Source organism: Somniosus microcephalus, chromosome 3 (assembly GCF_052327205.1).
Source record: "Somniosus microcephalus isolate GS21.2 chromosome 3, FLI_Smic_1.0, whole genome shotgun sequence".
Taxonomy (NCBI): domain Eukaryota; kingdom Metazoa; phylum Chordata; class Chondrichthyes; order Squaliformes; family Somniosidae; genus Somniosus; species Somniosus microcephalus.
The window spans coordinates 319,364,001-319,388,716 of NC_140989.1; the positions used below are offsets into that span (position 1 = coordinate 319,364,001).

A 24,716-nucleotide genomic window follows, 5' to 3' on the forward strand; every position below is an offset into this window, starting at 1 on the left:
CCTGCAAAAGGGATGGAATGATGGGGATGTCAGCAAAGGGCATTTGGGGTTTAAGTCATCCTGGTTTGAGGTTGAAGGTCTGTTTGGAGGAGGTGGCAGAGTTCTGTGACCATCTCCTTGAGGCGGAGCCTTCTACTACACTGCTCCTCGCTTACTTGAAGGTCGGAGAAATGCTATCGGAATACCCGCAGAGGGTTAGGCCTCCTGGTGAGAGCCGTGATATCCCTCCTCATCTCTGTGCACATGTTTCGTATTTCTCGCTGCCTAAGCTCCCTCTGCCGTAGATCCTGGAGGGCGAGGTGGCATGTAAGTATAGCCACCATTAATGTTACCAAGTGTAGCAGTTTGAATCTATGAAGAATAAATGTAGCTACTTTTTAGTTGCCGGAAGACTCCTGATAGAAAAGAACCTTCAAATTACTGAATGAAACTGTTGCAGTGTGTGAAACTGACAAGAAGCCACTGAAACTGCACTAACCTGACAGCTGTGAGTGATTATTGATGATCCCTTTAAATAATGTCCCTGGAGCTGGCTTCCTGGTGCTGCCCGCTGGCACTCTCCGTCAGTGTTTACTCCAGGCGCTGAGGTAGGTGGCGACAATCAATTTGGCAAATCGGGCGGTCAGTGAGCGTTTCACACTCACTGACGTCACGATCCACCTGGTGTTGACGTTCCCGGTGATACCACTTACTGGCGGCGCTACGGGGGGGTGGACAGATTTGGCGTGCGGTGCTGGATTCGCCTTGCCCAGGAGATACTGCTCCAGCGACCCATTAGCGCCATCTCCTGGCGGCAATGGGATGCACTAAGGGGACAAATTTTTCCCCCGAAGAGTCTAAATAGGATAGAAGTGCAAAGAGATCTAGGGTATAGATTCGCATCATTAAAAAGTAGCAACGCAGGTTAAAAAAGCCATAAAAATGCAATTAAAGCACTAGGGTTCATTTCTCGAGCAGTAGAATTCAAAAGCAGAGAAGCTATGTTAAACTTGTACAGAACCATGTCTGATTGTCTCATGATTTGAAATGTTGCGGTACCAGTATAGCATTACTGTATTTATGCTTTTAAGTGGTTGCTGTTGCTGTCTTTGTTGTATGTTGTTATAAAATTTGCCCACGGACGAAAAGGACTCGCTCAAAGGAGATCGTGGCCTGCTCGGTACAAAAAAAAATTAGAGGGAACATTGACTAGGTCCCTTGCTTTTCGTGGTATATATCAATTATTTAGACTTCAATGTAGGGGCCATGATTAAGAAGTTTGCAGATGATACAAAAATTGGCCGTGTGGTTGATAGTGAGGATGAAAGCTCTGGACTGCAGGAAGATATCGGTGGACTGGTCAAGTGGACAGAAAAGTGGCAAATGGAATTCAATCCGGAGAAGTGTGAGGTAGTGCATTTGGGGAGGGCTAACAAGGCAAGGGAATACACAATAAATGGTAGGATACTGAGAAGTGTAGAGGAACAGAGGGACTTTGGAGTGCATGTCCACAGAACCCTGAAGGTCGCAGGACAGGTACATAAGGTGGTTATGAAGGCATATGGGATACTTTCCTTTATTAGCTGAGGCATAGAATATAAGAGCAGGGAGATTTTGCTTGAACTGTATAAAACACTAGTTAGGCCACAGCTAGAGTACAATGCACAGTTCTGGTCACCACATTACAGGAAAGATGTGATTGCAGTAGAGAGGGTACAGAGGAGATTTACGAGGATGTTGCCAGGACTGGAGAATTTTAGCTATGAGGTTGTTTTCTTTGGAACATTGGAGGCTGAGGGGAGATTTAATTGAGGTGTATAAAATTGAGGGACCTGGATAGAGTAGATAGGAAGGATCTATTGCCCCTAGCAGAGAGGTCAATAACCAGGAGGCATAGTCTAGGTAGAAGGATTAGAGGGGAATTGCGGAGAATTTTTTTCACCCAGAGGGTGGTGGGGGCCTGGAACTCACTTCCTGAAAGGGTGGTAGAGGCAGAAACCCTCATCACATTTAAAAAGTACTTGGATATGCACTTGAAGAGCCGTAACCTACAAGGCTACGGACCAAGAGCTGGAAAGTGAGATTAGGCTGGATAGCTCTTTCTCGGCCGGCACAGACACGATGGGCTGAATGGCTTCCTTCTGTGCCGTAAATTTCTATGATACTGACCTGTAAATTGGCCATCACTATCTTGACATACTAACTGAAAGGTTATGCTCAGTTACTTGTATGAGGTTATTACTTTTAATTTGCAGTATGATACTGAAGTGTATAGTGTCGGATTTTGGGGCGGTTTTGATATGCGTGGAATGTCACTAAGAGTAGTGTTTGCACTGAGTAGGTGGATAACTGGTTAGCATTTACAGTAGTGACAATGAGTGTGTGCATTTAAAGAAAATGTATTGAACTAGATTTCCATATAATTTCATGGAGAAAAGCTTGGGCTTAGAAAACATAACTAACTGGACAATTGACTGGGATAGAAGGTAATCTAGACAGTGGGAAGGAGGACATAAAGAATATGTTTTCACATAAATTAAGAGCACGTGTAAAAGAAAATTCTATATGATGGGGAGCTTTGCTCAAAGAGCAAGTTTTGGAGATAGAGCTACAACAGCATAGCCTTGATTCTTTGAACCCATGTTCGCTTCTAGCAGGGCTCCTTGCTGAGAGTGCAGAATTAGTGAAATTGCTATTTCGTCTCTGCTTTTCTCTATCAAGCCAATCCAGTGAGTTAACAGCTTGCTTCAATGTTGTATTGTTGCATTTCTGTCAAGAAAACAATGAGAGATGTCACCAGTGTTCCCTCTAAAACAAATTTTGGACCGCACGGCCCCTTTAAGGGGCTTTGCAGCCCATTCAAAAATCTGCGCACGCATGGTTTTTGCATTTAAAAGCCGTTAAGCCGGCTGCTCAGGAGCTCCAGACAGCTGCGTGGCCCTGGGGCTTAAAGGGAACATTGGATGTCACTATGGTTAGCTTCTTTCACTGGCCATTTGTGATTATGTAAAACCTGTCTGTTATGATTCAGGCTTTCCAACACTGTTTTCTCATGCACTTGTGCTCTTATTTTGGCAGGTTGGATAAGGAATTGGCTTAAGGACAGAGAACAGCGAGTTGTGGTAAATTGCTGTTTTTCAGACTGGAGGATGGTAGACAGTGGTGTTCCCCAAGGGTCAGCGCTGGGGCCACTGCTTTTTTGGATGTATATAAATGACCTGGATATTGGAATACAGAGTAGAATTTCTAAATTTGCCGATGACCCCAAACTTGGGGGTGTGGAAAACAGTGATTATGATACCAATCGATTGCAACAGGACATAACAGAATGGGCAGACAAGTGGCAGATGGAATTTAATACAGAGAAGTGTGAGGTGATGCATTTTGGAAGAAGGAACAGGGAGAGGCAATATACACTTAAAGACACAGTTTTATAGAGTGTGCCGGGACAGAGGCAACCTGGGAATTAATGTGCATAGGTCCCTGAAGGTGGCAGGACATATTGAGAGAGTGGTTAGCAAAGCATATGGGATCTTGGGTTTCATAAATAGAGGTATTGAGTACAAAAGTAGAGAAGTTATGCTGAACCTTTATAAAGCCCTGGTTAGGCCACAACTGGAGTATTGCATCCAGTTCTGGTCACCACACTTTAGGAAGGATGTGAAGGCCCTTGAGAGGGTGCAGAGGAGATTTACCAGAATGTTCTGGGGATGGGGGATCTTAGCTACAAGGGCAGGTTGGAGAAGCTGGATTTGTTTTCATTAGGGCAAAGGAGGTGATTTGATAGAGGTGTACAAGATTATGACGGGTTTGGATAGGGTAGATGGAGAAAGGCTGTTCCCACTAGTTGATGGTACAAGGACTAGGGGACACAGATTTAAGGTTTTGGGCAAGATATACAGGGGAGACGTGAGGGAAAAACTTTTTTACGCAGCGAGTGGCGAGAACCTGGAATTCGCTGCCGACGGAAGTGGTGGAAGCGGAGACACTCAATGTTTTCAAGGGGAGACTGGATAGGCACTTGAGGGAAATAAACTTGCAGGGCTACGGGGATAGAGCGGGGGAATGGGACTGACTGGATTGCTCCACAGAGAGCTGGCACGGACTCGATGAGCTGAATGGCCTCCTTCTGTGCCGTATGACTCTGTCTCTAATTTTACTGTACTGAGTTAGTGTACACTCGGACTAACAGTTAGCAATAATGCTGAGCCTTAGAACTTGATAAAATTCCAGTGTCCCCTGTCAATCTAGAAGATGAGAATTAGCAAATACTGGATTCATATTTTCTATAAACTAAAACTAGTGATTGAATTTATTTACAATTAGATAATTTACACAAGCAAAAATATAAACACAAAGAACGTTAGTAATAACATACAGTATTATACAAACTAGATTGACTGCTTCAAAGGCTTTTTTGTTTTGCCGCCGCCTTGAGGCAGAGTCATGAAATAAGTCTCTTGTAATATGTTGGCGTTTTTGCCAAACACTGAGGTTCTTGTGTTTTATATACAGGTAGACTATCCTTTATCCGAAAACCTCGGGACCAGCCGAGTTTTGGATAAAGGAGAATTTCGGATTTCGGAAGGTGGGTCGGCGGGGGGTCGTGCGCACGACTTACGCTGACGCTCAGCGTAAGTCAGTCGGGGTCGGCAGGGGTCGGGGCCGGCGGGGTCCGCGGGGGGGTCGGCGGTTGTCGGGGCTGGCGGGGTCGGCGGTTGTCGGGGTCCGCGGGGGGGTCGGCGGTTGTCGGGGCTGGCGGGGTCGGCGGTTGTCGGGGCCGGCGGGGTCCGCGGGGGGGTCGGCGGCTGGCGGGGTCCGCGGGGGGTCGTGCGCACGACTTACCCTTTATCCGAACTTCCGAAACCGGAACCCTCTAAAAACCAAAGGTTTTTTCATTCGTACGCACGACTTACGCTGAACGAAAAAACCTTCGGTTTTTAGAGGGTTTCGGTTTTCGGAAGTCCGGATAAAGGGTAGTCTACCTGTACTTACTTAAAAGGCATTAATAGTTTTTTTTTTAAAAAGACTGTCCTTTGTAGTCAACTTTGATATCTTCAAAATCATACACATCTAACAAGGTAGTTGGTTCACACATGGCCGCAACGATGCCAGGAAATCTTAAAATGATAGGATGCTTCCAAAACATAGCCCAACAGTTGCCACATTTCTAACTGATAACAATCCATTAATAAGCTTCTGATAAACGAAACTCGAGAGACACACAAGTGTGAGAGGATACAAAATTTTGCACTGCTGAGGAAAGTCAAAAGGAATTAACTAATTGCATTAGATTGAGAATGGAAATTGTTACCCCTTTGAACTAGCAACAACAACTTGCATTTATATAGCTCCTTTAACCCAGTAAAACATACTAACAATCAAACTGCTGAATACTGCTGTTGGTTTTTCATGTGTAGCACACATGAATTCATGAACTATTGCACTGTTTTTGTCTGATCAATTAGTTTTTGGCCGGATTTGAACTTCACCGCACAACTGTTGCCATTTTTAAAATTTTCTCAGTCGTCTTTGTTTTATGTAGATGCCAAATTTATGTAATGAGCTAAAAGTATTTTTGATTATGACGGTGCATTTTTCAACAGTCCATTCTTGGTACAAGGGAAGCAAGATATCTTCATAAGCTACATGTATTTGTAAAACTGAAACACGTTACCTATTCATTGACAACTATTTCCAACTGGTGCCAATTAGTAGGCTATACAGAAAATTGTTTCTCGTGATGACTCAAGTCAGTTACATCCATGAAATTGTTAAATGTATTTACAAGTTCACTGTATTGGTTTCAGGTATGCACATTGTGCAGGATGAAGTGGATCTATAATATGTTAACAAGTAAAATTACCTCAAAATCAGATATAGGGACTCATGCCATGAAAGAGACATCTCCAGTTTACATTAGTGAAAGGACTAATATTTTGCAATTTATGCTTTATTTTTAGATGGCTGGTATCAGCCTTCATTGCTACGTCATGATTCTGTGGATTCAGGTGTTTCTAAGGGTGTTCAAGTTAGCCTTGTTGGAAGTCAAGGTTGGAAAGAAAGTGGCGGTTGGCACAATGTAACTAGAGGTCATGATGCTATCAATCAGCGTGGTGGTGGCAGTGCCCATAGACACTGGAATGGCAACTTTCACAACCGAAAGAGTTCAGGATTCCAGGACAAGCCACCCGCTGAGGTAAAGGAAGAGAAAAAGGAGGAAAAAGATGAAAAACTTCAGTTTGAAGAGGAAGACTTTGTAAGTTTTTTTTAAACTTTAAGGAAATAGCCCTTTTGAGATGTTATATGTACTTAAGGCATTAGAATTCTTTCAGTAAAAAAACAATAAATTGATTAATAATCTTGGATAAACTCTCTTTAAACAGCCATCTCTGAATCCCGACGCAGAAAAACAGCCTAGCCAGACCAGACCCGTCAGCACACCTGCAGGAGTATGGGGTAAGAAAAAGCCAGAGATTTGTATAAATCCATCTGACACAACAAAGACCTTTATTGGAATTTTTAACAATGTCAACAATACAGAAAAAACTACTGATGTGTATGAGTTTATATATTCTTCAAGGTCGCCAGTAGAAATTGAATCTCTACATTAGCTGCAGGTTTATTCATGCAAAAAAGAATTATGCTGTCGAGCAAGGGTGTCAAACTCAATTTATATGGTGGGCCTGACGCTTGGCGAGGGCCACATTCAGCAACCATTATTTGGACATACAAAAGCAAAATACTGCGGATGCTGGAAATCTGAAATAAAAACTGCAAATGCTGGAAATACTCAGCAGGTCAGGCAGCATCTGTGGAGGGAGAAACAGAGAAAGAAAGACTTGCATTTATATAGCGCCTTTCATGACCACCGGACGTCCCAAAATACTTTAGAACCAATGAAGCATCCTGCTAAATCTCTAACTTTTTCCAGTTCTAACGAAAAGTCATCGACATGAAATGTTAACTCTGTTTCTCTCCACAGATGCTGTCTGACCTGAGTATTTCCAGTGTTTTCTGTTTATTAATTATTTGGACATACTGGGGATAGAAATTACACACAAGATTTTTGAATTTGTATCATTAAAATCCTAGCCACCCAGCCAGTCTTTATGCTACCTCCCCCCATCCCATATTTCAGCTGTTGCCCTTTGTCAGATCCTACACCACAGTCATGAAGTCATAATTGTGTAGTTGTAACAAAATCACCGATAATCAGCATTTCTCTTTCAAACTAGAGTATAGCTCCAACATTTTGTATATTAATGATTTGTTGAGGTTTCTGGATGGTCTTCCTTTACAAACTCACCTTTTCCTACTTTTCCAAATCAAACATAAAAAGGGAAATGCCTAGGAGTACAGTGTGCTGTTAATGTCATACTGTACAATACCTTGCTATATACTGTACTGTTGACGCTAGATTTTTATCAACTATTCCGAAAACAATTTACACATTGACCTAACAAGACAACAATGCAGAACCGAGGCTAAATTTGCCTTTCTAAGTAAGCTACGCGGGATTGACGTACACGAGAAATGAACAACAAATCGTTTCACCACAGTACATTTTGGAAAAAATATCTCCTTATTGTTCCAGGCATTTAAAAACATAAAAATATGCTCTCTTCAAAAAATGATTACAAATATGGTATTCAAATAATTTAGATGAATAATCCTTGCCACCAGGACAGCCGGTCTAACCTTCAAATTTCATTGTCCAGCTGTTCCCCTTGCTGCTAATTGAAGCTCGGGCTGCAGCTCCGGCCTCAAACTCTGCAAAATCCCGAGCGAGGAGCCAACAGGTGAGATGGGGTCGTCGGGCCCAGGGTTGATTTTTGGGTTTGTTGTCCTGAGAGAAGGAGCTGTGTTGCGCGCTCGTCGCCACCTCTCCCAGTGCGGTGCGAATGGCAGCGGTTGAAGCTTGGAGCCCACCAGTGGAAACGATCTTTCACTATTTACCTGCAATAAAGCCCCCAGGTTTCACTGCTCCTCTTACAGTGCCGCTGCCACTCGCCATGTTGCTGCTGCTGCTCCTGGCTTTGCAGCAAATGCTGGGACCCACGCTTGCTGCATCCTACCCCAATCCCCTCTCTTTCTCCCCTTCCCAAGTCCCAAACCCCTCAATCCCCATTTCCCAATCGCTCACCCACCCAAGTCCTCAACTCCTTATCCCTATTTGCCAGTCCTCCTTTCTCCCCGAACCCCCAGTCCCATGTCACTCTCCTTCTTACCACCCCTTGTCCCGAGTCCCAATCTGCCACCCCCATCTCCTGTTCCCTTGTCTCTGTTCATCCTCGTCCAGTCCATGCCAGCCCAGCTCACACCTCTCCCTGCTCCGTCTCTTCCTCCACAGTTTCTGGTCACATCTAAATGAGTGCCAACTCTCTGTATTGGCAGGAGGGTGACGTCATGGAGGTGGGGTGGGGGGCCAGCGATTGTGGCGCAAAATTTAAAATGCGCAGCCGTCCTGGGCTGTGAGAAGCGATGCCCAAGAGATACCTGCCTCATTCTAGGAGACTCGGCAACTGTAAACACAGCACATGTGGCTGGATGAAATTGTTCCGCAGACTGGATCTGGCCCACAGGCCATATGTTGGACATCTCTGCTGTAGAGGCTACTGCCTTGACTGCGATCAGTAATTTAAAAGGGAAGTCACCTGCCTCTTCTAGTGTCCTGAAAGACTACAAGTTGGAGAATAATGGCGGTATTGGACAATTAAGCTCAAATGCTCCATTTATTGCTCCAAAAACAAAGATATTGCTAATAGGAACTTTGTTTGATTAAGGCAAAGCGCATGCTATGGGGAAAAAAATGAAGCATTTTTGTCTATAATGTATTATGATGGTGTCTTTCTGTCATTTCTTGCATGGGGTTAAAGGCCAAGTATACATTCAAAAACTGGCCCAGCTTGTTTTGATGCCGATTGTAGATGTTTTGTCTGATCAGGTACCTGAGGTAGAACAATTCAAATACAGGTACAACACCGGTAATCCGGCACCCGACGGTCCGGCACCTTCAGTGGGCCGGCACAAATTGAAACCGGCGGAGTGCCAGCTGCGTTCCAAGAGCCCGGCACTTCTCCTCGGTGCCGGGCTCTTTTGCCGGCACTCACGATCCTCGGGGGCCCAGCTGGGCCCCAAATCGTGCTGAACAAGGCCCCTCCCCTTTCCGGCGGGCGGCCGCGAATGCTTCTGGGGTGTTACTTTTAGCGCCCTGGCGAAGCTGGCGCCCCAAACGGGGCTATAGACAATTTCTAGGCCATTGGGTTTAATTATGCTCTGACTGCATGGCGAAGTGTCTATTCCACTTGTAAGCACTTCCAGTACTGCAACCAGCTCGGCCTCCAGAAAGCCCTCGTTGCACTTCCCCCTCGAATTTTGGTTTCAGTACAAGGAACCCTTCAGTGGTTCGGAATTTTCAGTGGTCCGGCACCGGCCTGGTCCCGAGGGTGCCGGATTGCCGGGGTTGTACCTGTAGCAGCATTTAAGATTGCTTCTATATATGTTTGACACATATTTCAATTTCTTTTGGCCTGGTCATTTTTTTCTTTGAAAAATATTTCTGAGCCTAACTTGTAGACGTTGGGTAGTCTTACTGAAGCCATTATTAAGAGATAAATAGGCCATAGAGAAATTTTATGGACAGTGAGAAGAAAACTGTCATGCAAAGGGTAATAATCAGAGAACTTTTAACTACTATAAATCTACACTACCATTGTTCCTGTTCACTTATCCATTTACAATTTAATAAATGTTTGACAGTTTATAGCTGAAGCCATGGTTTAGTGAACTGTTTATTTTACCACCTTCTGAAGTTGAGGAGAGCACGTGATATAAGCAGTAAGCTGAAATATAACAACAAGAGTTTCTTGTTTGATCCCTGGTCAATACAAATGACCTAGATATTGTGCAGATTCAACCTTGAAGGTGATTGCAGCCAAGTTCAACCTGTCTTCACCCAACACCTACATGTATAGCCCTTCCCGACAGGGGACATTGTTTAGGAGTGGCAAGCCCCTTCTCTTCCCAATTGTAGCCAATAGTAGTATCTCACCCTAGCTGAATTCAGATACCTGAACATAGACAGGGAATTGATCGTCTCGTCAATGTGGCTCAGTAACCACTAAGCTATTGGAAGGATTCAAAATTAGTTATGCGCAGCCTGTTGTGTCCAGTATCAGTATGCTGGACTTCTATTTATAAAACTTGATTTGAACCAGGCATTGGTTCTTGCCCTCAGTAGATGGGTTTTGCCTATTCCCACTCAATTTTGAGCACTTCTGCATCAGCAGAGCAGTCTCTTAGGAGAGAAATGAAGAGCTGATAAACTTGACAGGATCAATTCCTATTGGAGAGGTCTGTGACAGAAGGTTGTGATTCTCATGGCTGAGAAGGAAATGATGGTAATATGACAGCATTATAGTTAAAAGGGCAAAATTATAAGTGTGTTTTAATTACTCATGAAGACCACGAGGTATTAAACAGGTGTCTCAATGGTACGTTAGTCTTTATACAATAACAGTTTACTTTTCCAAACAAAACTGCTCTTTTCACTTTATATAACCTAATGCAAATCATTATGTCTATGAATTAGTTCATTTTTATTGTTTTAAAGGCTCACTGCTTCAGTTTGATAATGTAATGCGTAAGTCAAGTCACAGTTGGGCACTTGCTGGAGAAGATGATTCCAAATATTTGAACTTCTGCAATAAATAATAAAAAATGATCTAAACACACACTTTTGAATTTCAATTCATAATGACCTCTGAGTTTAAATCTAACCTGTGGATTGAAGTGAGAGATTGACCTGATCCTGATTTTCCTTTGGATTTGAAACAGTTATCTTAGAATTGTGCTAGAAACCTTGTTTGGGTTTCTGAGATGGTAATAAACTATTATTTTGTTGTAGCTGCCAGTATGAGTAAAGTGTATTGAATAATGTTGCTTCAGGCAGATGTACTAGCTGCACTTCAGCTTTGCTTGGAACACTACTGTGCATTTGCCAGTATGAACCACAGTAAATGTCCTCTGCTTGAAGGGAACCGCAGATTTTACACTGGAGCATAGAAATGTGGTGTTGATTATATCAAGTGTTTCCATTTTACAGTTGAGGAACATTTGGAAAGATGAAATCATTTATCAAAACTTTTTATCCTTCTAAACCCAGAAAACCCTCCAAGTGCCAAGCAGCCGGTTTCCAAGATGCTGGTCATCAAAAAAGTTTTGAAAGAGGAACCAATATTCTCAACTAGCTTTTCTTCCTCAGGAAACCATCTTGCAAATAGCAACAAAAACACTGCAAGCCCAAGCGTTTACAAAAATCTAATACCCAAACCTGTAGCTCCTCCCACAAAGGTATAGCAACCCATTGTTTGATTTTTTTACAAAGTTTTCATAGCATGCTTATTGTGTGAGGTGTAAATAAATGCTATCATGAAATAAAACAACATAATTCAGAAATTAGATGATATGGGTGTTATTTAGTGAATTTGAATTCTCACTTTCATGTGAATTCTGAATTTGATTTGATTTCATCCTGGGATTTGGGCAACTTTGCTGAATGTTAAGAGAAGCTTCAGTTGTTTCTCGTTTTATTTAAAAATTGTGTTCAGGCATTGTATTTTCAACTGATGCGAACCTATTCTAGAAGACTGTTTCAGTCATTATGAAAAACCTCCGCAATAATATTTGATACGGGGTGGGGTTTATAATCTGGAACAGTGCAGTTTATCATTGGGACAAATACTAGAAATGAATTGTTCTTGCAATTAAATGTATATGTTCTGATTGCAACTGAAAGAATGTCAGATACCTAAATCATAGAAATTTACAGCCTATCGTGTCTGTCGGCCAAAAAAGAGCTATCCAGCCTAATCCCACTTTCCTGCTCTTGGTCCGTAGCCCTGTAGGTTACGGCACTTCAAGTGTAAATATAGAACAGTTTCACAGAACAGTTGTTGAATTTTATGTTGGATGATGCCAAGTACTCTAGCTCCTTTATTTTATTAACACATTTGAAAACCCATGAAATAGTGATATATCTGACATGTTTGAGTTAAAGACAACACACTGAGTCGAACATGCAAGCAATACGCCTATATACTCGAGTAGAATTCCCATCGGAGAGGTACGAGCTTGCACCTTCCCAGGCAGTTTGCAGTTTTGAGACTCTACTTGTTCTAAACTTCACTGGTGTCTATACATCTGATGGACAATTCCTATGTGATCCTTTTGTGTTGTGCGCGACTACACCAGTGGTAGCAGTGTTGCACCACATATACTTCATACTCACTGGAATATGAATACCTCCCATCTTTTATCAGTCGATAAGATAGACTTACACAATCGTAGACACTCCCACATTTTCCAGGATATTAGTAATCCAGTTCAGACATATCATCTCCAAATTAAGCCATAATTCTTTACACAAATCCTTTAATGCTTCTTAAATGTTAATTGCTCAACCATTGTTGACTGTGCCTTAAGTTGCCTTGGCCCTAAGCTCTGGAATGCCCTCCCTAAACCTCTCCGCCTCTGTATCTCTCTCTCCTCCTTTAAGATGCTCCTTAAAACCTGCCTCTCTGAACAAGCTTTGACCTGTACTATGCAGTTTGGTGTCAAATTTTGTTTGCTAATGCTCCTGTGAAGTGTCTTGGATGATTTACTACCTTTAAAGGTGCATATAAATGCAAGTTGTTAAATTGCGCTTAACTTTATAACACATCATGTCTTGATTCAGCGTGCAGAATTCTAACAATCTAATCTAAACTATGTGTTAGCCTGTACCACACAGAAAAAAATCATAATACACAGATATTAATACTGACTTCTGTATTTAACTGTTTTACTCATTGCCTACTAAATATTCTAAACCTTCTGCCAAGTCACTCCTAATGTACACCTGTTTCTACACTTCCTCCCCTACTGTAGCCCTCCAGCTAATTATCCCATGACGCCCTTTATCTAAACCAAGCTGTTAACCTATTATTATATACACTGTCCTGCAACACTTATCCTTGATTGCATTCGAAGAGAGAATTTGTTTCAACAATTCTTCTCTGCCTGCTTTTCCTTGATTTTCACTGCAATTGGCATCCCGAGGGACCCATTCTGATTACTGAGGCCTCTGCTTTCTTTGAATGAACATTGATCGTACCCCTTGAGCATTTTCCCCAAAATGGATGTTAGGCAAACTAGTAAAAACCCAACTGGTTCACTAGTTCTTTAGGGAAGGAAACCTGGCAACCTCACCCGGTCTGGCCTATATGTGACTCGAGTCCCATACCAACATGGTTGACTCTTAACTGCTCTCTTAAGGTGGTCTAGCAAGCCTCGGTTGTATCAAGAATATAACTGGATCGTTGTTCAAGAAGCAAGCCCACCACCACCTTCACAGGGCAACTAGAGATAGGCAATAAATGCCGGTCTTACCACTGACGCCCGCATCCTGAGAATTAATTTTTTAAAATTAGATTAATAAAGCATCTAGTGACTGAGAATATAATTTTAAAAAGTGAACCTGAATTTTTAAAAGGAAACAACCTTATTGAATCCTTTGGAAAAAAATAATAGAGTAGACAAGGACAATACAGTGAATGTGGTATACATGGACTTTGATAAGGTGCCACATAAGTGTGGATTGCAAGATGGATACAAAACAGAAAACAGAAGGTAGGAGTTAAGTGAAGTTTCTTAGACAGGAAGAAAGCGAGAAGTGGTGTTCTGCAGGAATCCCTGCTGGGACCACTGTTGTTCACCATATATGTAAATGATTTTGGCTCAGAAATTGGAGGTATGATGTTGAAATTTTCAGATGATAACCAAATGGGGGAGATAAAGTTAACAATATAGAGGACTGCACCAAAATACAGGAACACATAAACAGACTTGCAGAGTGGATGGATAAATGGCAAATGAAATTCAATATAGTGAAGTGTGAGATGGTTAATTTTGGTAGGAGGAATAAGGAGGCTACTTCTTTCTTGAAAGATAAGAAACTAAATGTGGTAGAGGAACAAAGAGATCTGGGAATACAGGTACATAAATCATTGAAAGTAGTTGTACAAGTTGGTAATGCCATGAAGATTGCAAACAAAGTACTGGGGAGGAATAGAGTAGAAAAACAGAGAGGTCATGTTTAAACCTTGGTTAGACCACACTTGAAGGACTGTGTGCAGTTCTGATCTCCATACTACAAAAAGGCTATTGTAGCTCTGGAGAAAGTGCAGAAAAGATATACAAGGATGTTATCGGAAGATGCAACTATCGGGAAAGATTGAGCAGGCTCGGGCTCTTTGGAAAAGAGAAGACCTGATAGAGGTCTTTAAAATTATGAAGGGGTTTGATAGGGTGGATGTGTAGGAACTGATTCCATGAGTCCAGAACAAGGGGGCGTTAATATACTATATCCACTAACAGATCAAATAAATTGAGGAGAAATTTCTTTACACAGAGAATGTGGACCTCGCTGTCACATAAGTGGTTGAAGCAGATAGTGTTGATGCATTTAAAGGAAGGCTTGCTGCACACGAGAGAGAGAAGGGAATAGAGGGATACAGGGGCATGGTGGAAAGAGGTAATTAGAGGGGAGGAGTCTTGTGCAGAGTATAAACACCGGCTATATAATGCTGCTACATTTCCTCTTGTACCATATACCTGTACCTGAATTTTTGCAACAATCCTCGTTATTGAATGCCTTTCATGAAAATTTATATAAACTACAACTACTGCATTCCCTTTATTTACACAATCAATTATTTCTTGCCTTTATTAAATCTCCGCTGGCTGTGATTTATTATCTTCTGAATTTCTAAATACTAACTAATTTGATCTTGAATTCTGGATTTGAAGAGTTTGTCCACAACTGACTTGTCGACTAACGTGTCTGTAGCTACTTAGTTTATCCTTCTCGCCTTTATTGAACAATGTGACATTGGCTAACTTCCAGTCACCCAGCACAGTTTACACATCCAAGAATATTGGAAAATTATGTTCAAAGCTGCTGACTTTCTTCAACAGCCTGTGATGCATGCCATCAGGGCCTGATAGTTTATCCACTGAGTCCTGATCAATTTTTTCAGAACCAAATCCTTTCCTACAGTTGTCTCCTAACAGATTCTGCCGCCGTCCCCCCAATTCTCCTTTAGGATACAGGAAACTTTGTGCTATCCGGCACCGACGGGACCGAGCTGTTGCCGTTCCCTCAAAACTGCCGGACAAACCAGCGTTAATGTTGAAGCATACGGTTAAGCTCCGTATCTGGCAACAAACAGTGTTGCTTAGCAACAGCTTCTAAACAGTGGGCCGTACCTTGGAAGCGTCTCTGTCGCTTAGCAACAACTTCAGAGAGACTTTGCAGAGCCTGACTGTTGGAGAAAAAAAAGCCACGAGAAGAAAAAAAACCTAACAAAACGGCTCCTGATTTTTGCCGGTGGCTCGAGCTTGCTGGACATTTAGCCTCCGGATAACACAAAAGTTTCCTGTACTTACATTCTCAGTTGCACCATGATTTTTAAACACCGATGAAACACTTATTTAATATCTCCACCATGGCTCCACTATACAGGAAACTCTTTGGTATCCGGCACCGACGGGACCGGGGTGGTGCCGGTTGATAAAAAATTCTGGATAACGGAGAGGGTTATCTACCGAGGCTATTTTTAACAAACAGAAATAAAAAAATCACGAAATGTGCAGTATAATTGGGTACTCACCTACAGAATGTTGTGTTAAATGGATGGTGGAAGATGCTTGATTAAGTACAGTAATGCCAGTTGAGGGTAATCCATAACTCTTTAATTACTTAACAGTAAAACAAAACTTTTAAACGACTGTATACTGTAGTTTTCGGAGTGAGAATTGTGCCGGTTATTAGAGAATTTCGGACATTTAGGTGCCGGCTAAACAAAAGTTTCCTGTACTTGCATCCTCTGCAATGAGATTCATCTCTGAGCAGTCTTCCGCTATCTTTAATTATTTTACTTTTCACATGCTTGTCAAAACCCTTACCGTTTCCTTTTTAATATTATCTGTTACTCTTTTTTCACATTTCCTTTTAGCCCCTTCTACTCTTCCTTTTCACATCCTCACTACACTTTCTATATTGCTCATGGTTTTGTTTAGGAAGAAGCCTGGTTTTATCCTGCATCTTTTTAAGTTTCAGTATGATTTTGATCTTGTATTTGTAAAGCTCCTGATGTTTTAATCACAGCTCTACCCATTTCCTCTCATTTGATTGTAGTTTCTAGGTATACGCCATCTGGTGCCAGAAATACCGCTTGTAATCTTAGGGGATGAATACTTAATGCACTTGTATAGCATTCACAGAATCACAGAATCCCCACAGTGCAGATAGAGGCCATTTCGGCCCATCGAGCCTGCACCGACACATATCTCACCCTATCCCCGTAACCCCACGTATTTAATCCCCTAACACTAAGGGTCAATTTTATCATAGCCAAATCAACCTAACCCGCACATCTTTGGACTGTGGGAGGAAACCGGAGCACCCGGAGAAAACCCACGCAGACACGGGGAGAATGTGCAAACTCCACACAGACAGTCGCCCGAGGCCGGATTTGAACCCGGGTCCCTGGCGCTGTGAGGCAACAGTGCTAACCACTATGCCACCGTTTATTTTAGCTGGGGTGTTATCCTATTTTAAGATTATTTTAAATAAACTAACTGCTTCCTTGAAATACTGGACAAAAGAATGTTATACGCATGTGTTGTACAGTAATATCAGTGGTAATTTCTGGGCTTTAACTCTTGAGTAAAGGTGCAAAACAGAAGCAAAAGCTAGATACTCTAGCTAGTTTTTTCCCCTCTCCTCTCTGTTGGAAAGCAGATATTCATGCTGTAGACCCAAATGTACTGCCAGAGACGGATAAACAAATAAATGCTAAAGTTTCTCATCATATTTTCACCTATCCTGCATAGTTAAACCATTGTAGTGGTTAGAGTGCTGACTATTTTATGGTGAATCTGATTTGAACATCTTTTTTGTAGTATAGTTTGAATAAACAAAAATGATGTAAAAATCCTACAGGTTCTGTGTGTCTATATTAAGAATAGACAGTAAAACGCACTTGAGGCCCAAATGAATCCCCTAACTCACTTTTGTAGTCCATCAGTTTGCTCATGGTTCTTAAAGATCTTGCTGATTCTGAGACTCCTTCAAGTCCTCAAAGTTTAAGTAATCTTGTACTCAAAAAAAATTAATAGCATGTTTTTTTTTTCTCCCCATATGTTTTCAAATGTAGCCAGGTCTGTGGAAATCTACTGGAAGGGAGAACAAGCCTGGCTTACTTTTTCCTGGCCAAGATTCAGCATTTACGAGTCCTATTGCGATGATCAAACCTTCAGTACAGTTCATTAGTAGTTCTTGTCACATCTCTCCAAAAGAGGTATGATCATAATGCAACTGAATTTTAATTAGTACTGTATGGTATTACCATTTATCTCCTTCATGACCTAATTGAAACCTGATCTGAATTTTATTTTGGAATTGCCAGTCTGCATGAGATCCCAAAGCACTTCAATATGCAGCAATGATCTATAGCCCTTGCTTATTTTTTTGTTTTTGTTTGTTGTACATTTTTTAACATACTCCATAAGAGCACAGTTTTGCCCATAATGTGAAACGTTGGGAGCTTGCTTTGGTATTGCTTTCAGTGCACATTCTGAAAGGGGAAGTGCTCGTCTAAAAATCATTCTGTGTTTAAGGTACTGTTGTACTACATTTTGCTCTCTTTGTCAATATCTTCATATTCAGGGAACATAGGAACAGGAGTAGAGCTATTCAGCCCCTTGAGCTTGTTCTGCCATTCAATTAGATCATGTCTGATCTATACCTCAACTCCATTTACATGCTGTTGTTCCATATCCCTTGATACCCTTACCTAACAAAAATCTATCTCAGTCTTGAAAATTTCAATTGACCCAGCATCCTAGCGAGTTCCAGATTTCAGTTACCCTTTGTGTGAAAAAGTGTTTCCTGATTTTACTCCTAAATACGCTAGCTAAAATTTAAAGATTATGCCCTCTTGTTCTCAATTCCTCCACCAGGGGTTGGAATCAGAGGAAATAGATTCTCTGTATCTACCCTATCGAATCCTTATTCATTTTAAATACCTAAATGAGATCACCTCTCAACCTTCTAAACTCAAGGGAATACTGTAGGATGTTTTTGCGTGCCCCGTGTTTCTATGACTCTCCCTTGAGTCGACCCATGCATCAAAAACTCCCCAATTTGGGTTGTTTCCCTTGGACGGCAGGAGCTATTGCCAATAGTCCCTGCCTAGCCCGTCGATTAGCGGGTAATCCCACACCGAGAGAGAGAGACCAAGGCCAGATAGGTCTTCTCCTTAGCCCGATGTGCAGCGTCCCCAGCGGGATTACTGTGTAACCCAGCCGTGACCGGATGCCACCCGGTTGGTCTTCCGAATTATACCGCGAACCACAAGCCCCACAACTCCCAAGTTCGGACCCAAGGAGTTACTGTGGATAGATTATAATTGACTCAGATGAAACAAAACGGTTCAGGTTGGTCAAAGATCGATTCCTTTTATTACACTCTCAAAATGACAACCCCTACTCTCACTTACGGCATAACGAGTAGGTGACCGTGGACACTAGCTTATAACCTTAGACTAAAATACCCACCCTGTTGGTTACGCCGAACCAACCCCTTCCCAGAATCTAAACCTAGATAATGGAAAAAACCCTTCTAACTAAACCCCTCTCCCGGTTTGGTCAGAACCCACACTTGGAAGCCCCCTCACTCACACTCTCTCTCTCACACACACACACACACACACACGTGTTAGCCTGCGTCTTGGACACTTGCAGTTCCTCAGCAGCCAATCACGCGGGCGGTCCTGGGGATTTCTAGAGGTGTATGCTGGATATAATTACCAGCCCTTGTCATTGATTCACACGGTCCCAGGGCCGTTCGACTCCAGAGGCAAAACCATGCCGAACAGAGGCATGCGATGAGGCCTAGAGAGTTACGTTCAGGCGGTATGGCGAGGCACTCACTTCAGGCGTTCCTGGAGAGTTGATGGACGCGTAGCTACGCAGAGAACCCCGTTCCAGATGGTCGAGAAAAGCAAGCACTGAATTCCCAAAGTTCAGCATATTTATACCCCGTATAATACACCAAGCTGGTTGGGCGATTCCTGGTTACCATGGTCACAGAGACACTAGTTGGTCTTCCTGGTGACGTCTCTGTCCTGGATTGGTCATCTTGATGAAAACAATGGTAGGCCATTACTGTAGATGAGCAGTTCTCGAAGTGCTAACTGTTAAGTTCTTGACTGCTCCTTCATTGAAAGAGTCCAGAGGTGTTACTTTTGGCCTGCAAACCTCATTGTCCATCCAGACATCTCGTCTCCATGGACAAAAGGTGTTTTTCCACAAATCACACAAATTCGAAATGAAAAGGCCCCTGCCTTTCATGGCGTCCGTGTTGAGACTGGTCCCATGGCAACCCATAAGACAGACAGTTCCTGCTGTCTTCACAGAAACCAAAAGTCAGTCCCCTTTTTAAAGTCCAAGGGGAAAAATTCAGTATCGCCCCGTTTGGGGGCGCCATTATCGGCTGTGTGCAAAGTTTAGCGCCTGGCGCTAATTATCGCCTCCGACAGCAAACTTGGCTTTTATCGCCCCTGGAGATGATTGGAGCGCTAAATCAGGCGCTTCACAACTGTCTTAAGGCACAAAGGCCGAGGAGCAAGGCGCTACCTCAGAGCGCTGGCGAAGCAAGGAAGGGCAAATCAAAATAAACCTGCAAAGTGCTGCTCAGTACTCAAAACTCCTTCACACAGCGTTGAATCTCTCCAGAAGTGTGTCTCTCTCTCTCTCAGAATGCGTGGTGCAAAAATGTCACTGACAAAAAAAGGCAGGAAGCGGTCGCCTTTAAATAGCGCTCCCCTAGTCCCTTTCTGACAGCATAACGCTCCCCTCAACCTGTCGTTGCTAGCGGCAGGCGGTAAGGCAGGGGGCGCCACTCAATATCCGGTCTGGGGCGCTAACGGGGCGTTGCGCACTCGACTGATGTCACAATCTGCCAGCGCAGGAGATCGTGGCGGTAGTGTTTAGCGCCGCTGCAAAATGTCTAGTTAATTTCGCGAGCGGCGCAAACATCGCCACGCACGGGCGCTAGTTGCTTTGCGCCCCATTAGCACCCTCTTAAGGCGCTAACGGGAGGCGCAAACAACTGAATTTTTCCCCCCAAAAGTCCAAACTCTATTTTGAAACGCAGCCCAAGTATGTTTCCATTTTAAAAGGGTACATATCCATTTTAAAAATCCAAAGATCCTTCAGGCATATGCACCCAATGATGTTGGCACCGGCCAAATCCTACAATACAAGCCAAGTTTATGCAACATGTCATCATAATTTAACTCTTTAAGCTTTGGTATAGTTCTGGCGAAGCTGCACTGTACCCCTTCCAAGGCCAATAGCTTCGGTGCCCAAAACTGAATGCAGCTCTCCGGATAACTTAAGCATCAAGCATCACTTCCTCACTTTTGTGTTCCAACCCCCTTGAGATAAAGGACAGCATTCCAGTAGCCTTTTAGATTACCCTTTGTATATGGAGCCTAAATCCCATTGCTCCTTCACAGCTCCTAGTCTGTCATCATTAAGAAAGAATTCCGATTTGTCTTTCTTGGATCCAAAGTGGATAATCTCATACTTCCCCATATTGAACTCCATCTGCCATTAGTTTTGCCCATTCACTTAGTCTGTCTACACCTCCTTGTAACTACCAGCTTACATCCACACAATCTACTATGCCTCCTGACGTAGTGTCATCTGCAAACTTGGATATGCAACACTCTTCTTCATCCAAGTTATTAATATATATAGTGAAAAACTTGAGACACCAATACAGATCCCTCGGTAACATCACTTGTCACATCTAACCAATTAGAGAGTTAACCCTTTATCCTTACCAACCCACATTGCAAGGTTCCCTCCAATTCCATGCATTCTTAATGTTAGCAAATAATCTCTTGTGCGGAACCTTATCAAATGCCTTCTGGAAGTCCATATAGGTAACGTGCACAAACGCTCCTTTTTCTACCATGCTAGTGACTTGCTCAGGAAAGTCAACTAGCAGTGTGTTATAAAAATAAAAATCTGTGAATAAAGTGCGTTTAGATGTTCAGTGCATAGAGTGGAGATTTCAAATAGATGTCAGGAAAAAATATATAATATGCAGCCATAGTTTTCTGCTTTATTATTTAATGGAAATAATTACCAACTTGGGACAAACCCTACTGCTATAAATGAGTGGAATGGACACAATTTCAGTGTACATTAATTTCAGTTAAAGTTACTCATTTAGCTGATTTAGGATATTTATATGATAAATTATATTGTCATCTACTGTCATATTGTATGACTTCTGTTATTTTAGCAATCTGCCAAGCTATGACAAGTTTGTAGTAACGTGACACTGCATTCATTTACATTAGAAATGTACAAGGATCGTATAACATGTTTTTGACTGTTATCCTTTTGTTCCCTTACTTCCACTCTGGTGCCTCCTTGTGGCCAGCAGAGCAGCATTCCAAGCTGTTCTCGGATTTTTGCAAGTACAGCTCTTGAGCTCACTGCAAGGAGGTGTGTGAGAGCAGCGCAATGCTGGATGCTTTCCCATCGTTTAGATCAGAAACTGAGCAAAGGATCAGACTTGCATTTTACAACTCTATGTGGTGCTATGCATATGTGTTTTGACATAACCACTATACCACTGACGTAATAAAGACTCGCTACGCACTTGGTTGTACATAAAGCAAGGCTTTAATCGACTTGGAACAAAACATGGAGGTCTGGTTAGTAGTCACTAACTTCCTGTTTCCAGACTGTCTCTGGCCAAGGTGGGCCCACGCCCGAGTATTTATACTCCTCGGGCGGCGCCCTCAGCTGGCCATTCAGTAGTACTTCTTATAGAAGTTGCGATTTATGACAACCACCATACAGGGCAGTTAGGAGCGAGGTCGGGACCCAGGAGCGAGGACGAGGAGCAGGAACAGGAGAAGCAGCGAGGTCGAGGCCCAGGAGCAGGGACGGGAGGAACAGCGAGGACGGGACCCAGGGGCATGGACGGGGCCCAGGAGTGAGGACGAGCCCAGCAGCGAGGTCGAGGCCCAGGAGTGGCGCAGCGGGATCGGAACCCAGGGAAGGTGCAGCACGGGCCAACAGCGAGGTCGGGAGGATCACACTGCATCCTATGAAACCCAGGCAGAGAGGACCTGCGGGAAGGAGGGAGGAGGACAGTAGGAGTATGTTTGTGTGTGTGTGTGCGCTAGGCTGATGTAGCAGAGCCTGGTCTCCAATTGTCTTGGATCCCCTTGCCATTGGACCAAGTCCTTGCTCTGTCAAGCCCATGTGGTAGCTGGTGTGCAACGGCCACCCCACGATAAAAGAATTCACACACGGGCATCTTCCACCCTTTAAAAAATGAAGTTCGGGACCTGGAACGTCAGGACCCTCATGGACAACCCCAACAGCGACACACCGGAACGCCATACTGCTATCGGTGCCTGGGAGCTCAGACGTTTTGACATAGACATTGCCGCCCTAAGCGAGACCCAGCGGGCAGGGGAAGGCCAGCTCAAGGAGCAAGGTGGTGGGCTTTTTTTTGAAGATAGGAGCAGGGGTAGGCCATTCGGCCCCTCGAGCCTGTTCCGCCATTTAATGAGATCATGGCTGATCATCCAAATTCAGTACCCTGTCCCTGCTTTCTCCCCATATCCCTTGATCCCTTTAGCCTTAAGAAATATATCCAACTCCTTCTTGAATATATTTAATGAATTGGCCTCAACGGCCTTCTGTGGTAGAGAATTCCACAGGTTCACCACTTTCCTCCTCATCTCAGTCCTAAATGGCTTACCCCTTATCCTTAGACTGTGACCCCTGGTTCTGGACTCCCCCGCCATCGGGAACATCCTTCCTGCATCTAGTCTGCCTAGTCCTGTTAGAATTTTATAAGTTTCAATGAGATCCCCTCTCATTCTTCTAAACTCTAGCGAATACAAGCCCAATTGACCCAATCTCTCTTCATATGTCATTCCTGCCATCCCAGGTATCAGTCTGGTGAATCTTCGCTGCACTCCCTCCATGGCAAGAACATCCTTCCTCAGATAAGGCGACCAAAACTGCAACTGTTGCACCTTCTGCTGGAAAGGCAAACCTGAAGAACACCGCCTCCATGGGGGTAGGCTTCGCCATAAAAAATGAGTGTCTCAGACTCTCCTTGCGGAATAAATGAACGCCTCATGACTCTTCGGCTCACCCTAGCCCAGAACCAATGCGCTACGGTCATCAGTGCGGAAGCCACAGACGAGACTAAAGAGGAATTCTACTCCAACCTCGAACAATCCCTGTCCCGAGTCCCAACGGGCGACAAGCTGATCCTCCTTGGCGACTTTAACACCAGAGTTGGAAAGGACACATACCTCTGGGGAGGTGTGATTGGCAGAGAGGGGGTTGGGAAAGCCAACTGCAACGGTACCCCCCTCCTGACAAAATGCTTAGAACATGGCCTTGTCATAACTAACACCTTGTTCTGTCAGAGAGACAAGTATAAGGCTTCATGGCAACACCCTCGCTCCAAGCACTGGCAGCTGCTGGACTACGTCATCGTCCGAGCGAGGGATCTCAAGGACGTCCGCATCACCCGCGCCATGACGGGACCAACGGATCCACCACAGACCCAATTCATGTACGGTCCGGGGTCAAGCAAGGCTGTGTCATAGCACCAACGCTCTTCTCGATCTTCCTTGCTGCAATGCACCATCTCACCCTCCGTAAGCTCCCCACTGGAGTGGAGCTAATCTACAGAACAAACGGGAAACTGTTCAATCTCCGTCGCCTCCAGTCCAGATCCAAGGTCGTCCCATCCCCTGTCATCGAATTACAGTATGCAGACGATGCTTGGGTCTGCGCTCACTTGGAGGTCGAACTCCAAACCATCGTCAACACCTTCACCGAAGTGTATGAGAGCATGGGCCTTGCACTAAACATCCATAAGACAAAGGTCCTCTACCAACCTGCCCCCGCCACACAGCACTGCCCCCCCCCCCCCCCCCCCGATTATCAAAATCCACGACGAGGCCTTGGACAACGTGGACCACTTTCCATACCTCTGGAGCCTACTGTCAACAAGGGCAAACGCCGATGACTAAGTCCAACACTGCCTTCGGTGTACCAGTGCAGCCTTTGGTCGCCTGAGGAAGAGCGTGTTTGCAGACCAGGACCTCAAACCTGGCACCAAGCCCATGGTCTACAGAACAGTAGTGATTCCCGCCCTCCTGTATGCTTCAGAGGCATGGACCATGTACAGCAGGCACCTCAAAGCACTGGAGTGGTACCACCAACGCTGCCTCCGCAAGATCCTGTAAATCCATTGGCAGGATAGGCGCACCAACGTCGGTGTTCTCGCTCAGGCCAACATCCCCAGCATCGAAGCTTTGATCACACTCGATCAGCTCCGTTGGACGGGCCACACCGTCTGCATGCCCGATACGAGACTCCCAAAACAAGCGCTCGAGTCGGAGCTCCAACATGGCAAGAGAGCCCCATGTGGGCAGAGGAAACGCTTCACGGGCACCCTCAAAGCCTTGCGAAGTGCAACATCCCCACCGACACCTGGGAATCCCTGGCCCAAGACCACTCAAAGTGGAGGAGAAGCACCCAGGAAGGCACCGAACACCTCGAGTCTCTTT

General features: G+C 43.9%; 1 protein-coding gene across 3 annotated transcripts in view; it reads left to right on the forward strand.

Annotated features, from left to right (window-relative positions):
* The window catches only part of gpbp1l1 (GC-rich promoter binding protein 1-like 1), a 119,391-nt gene that overhangs the window by 74,221 nt on the left and 20,454 nt on the right, over positions 1-24,716 (forward strand). For all 3 annotated transcript variants that reach the window (XM_085983031.1, XM_085983030.1, XM_085983032.1), the window contains 4 exons: positions 5,943-6,238; positions 6,366-6,438; positions 11,147-11,334; positions 17,241-17,384. In XM_085983031.1, the coding sequence (XP_085839157.1) occupies positions 5,943-6,238; positions 6,366-6,438; positions 11,147-11,334; positions 17,241-17,384 (701 nt within the window). The remainder of the gene's footprint in view (positions 1-5,942; positions 6,239-6,365; positions 6,439-11,146; positions 11,335-17,240; positions 17,385-24,716) is intronic.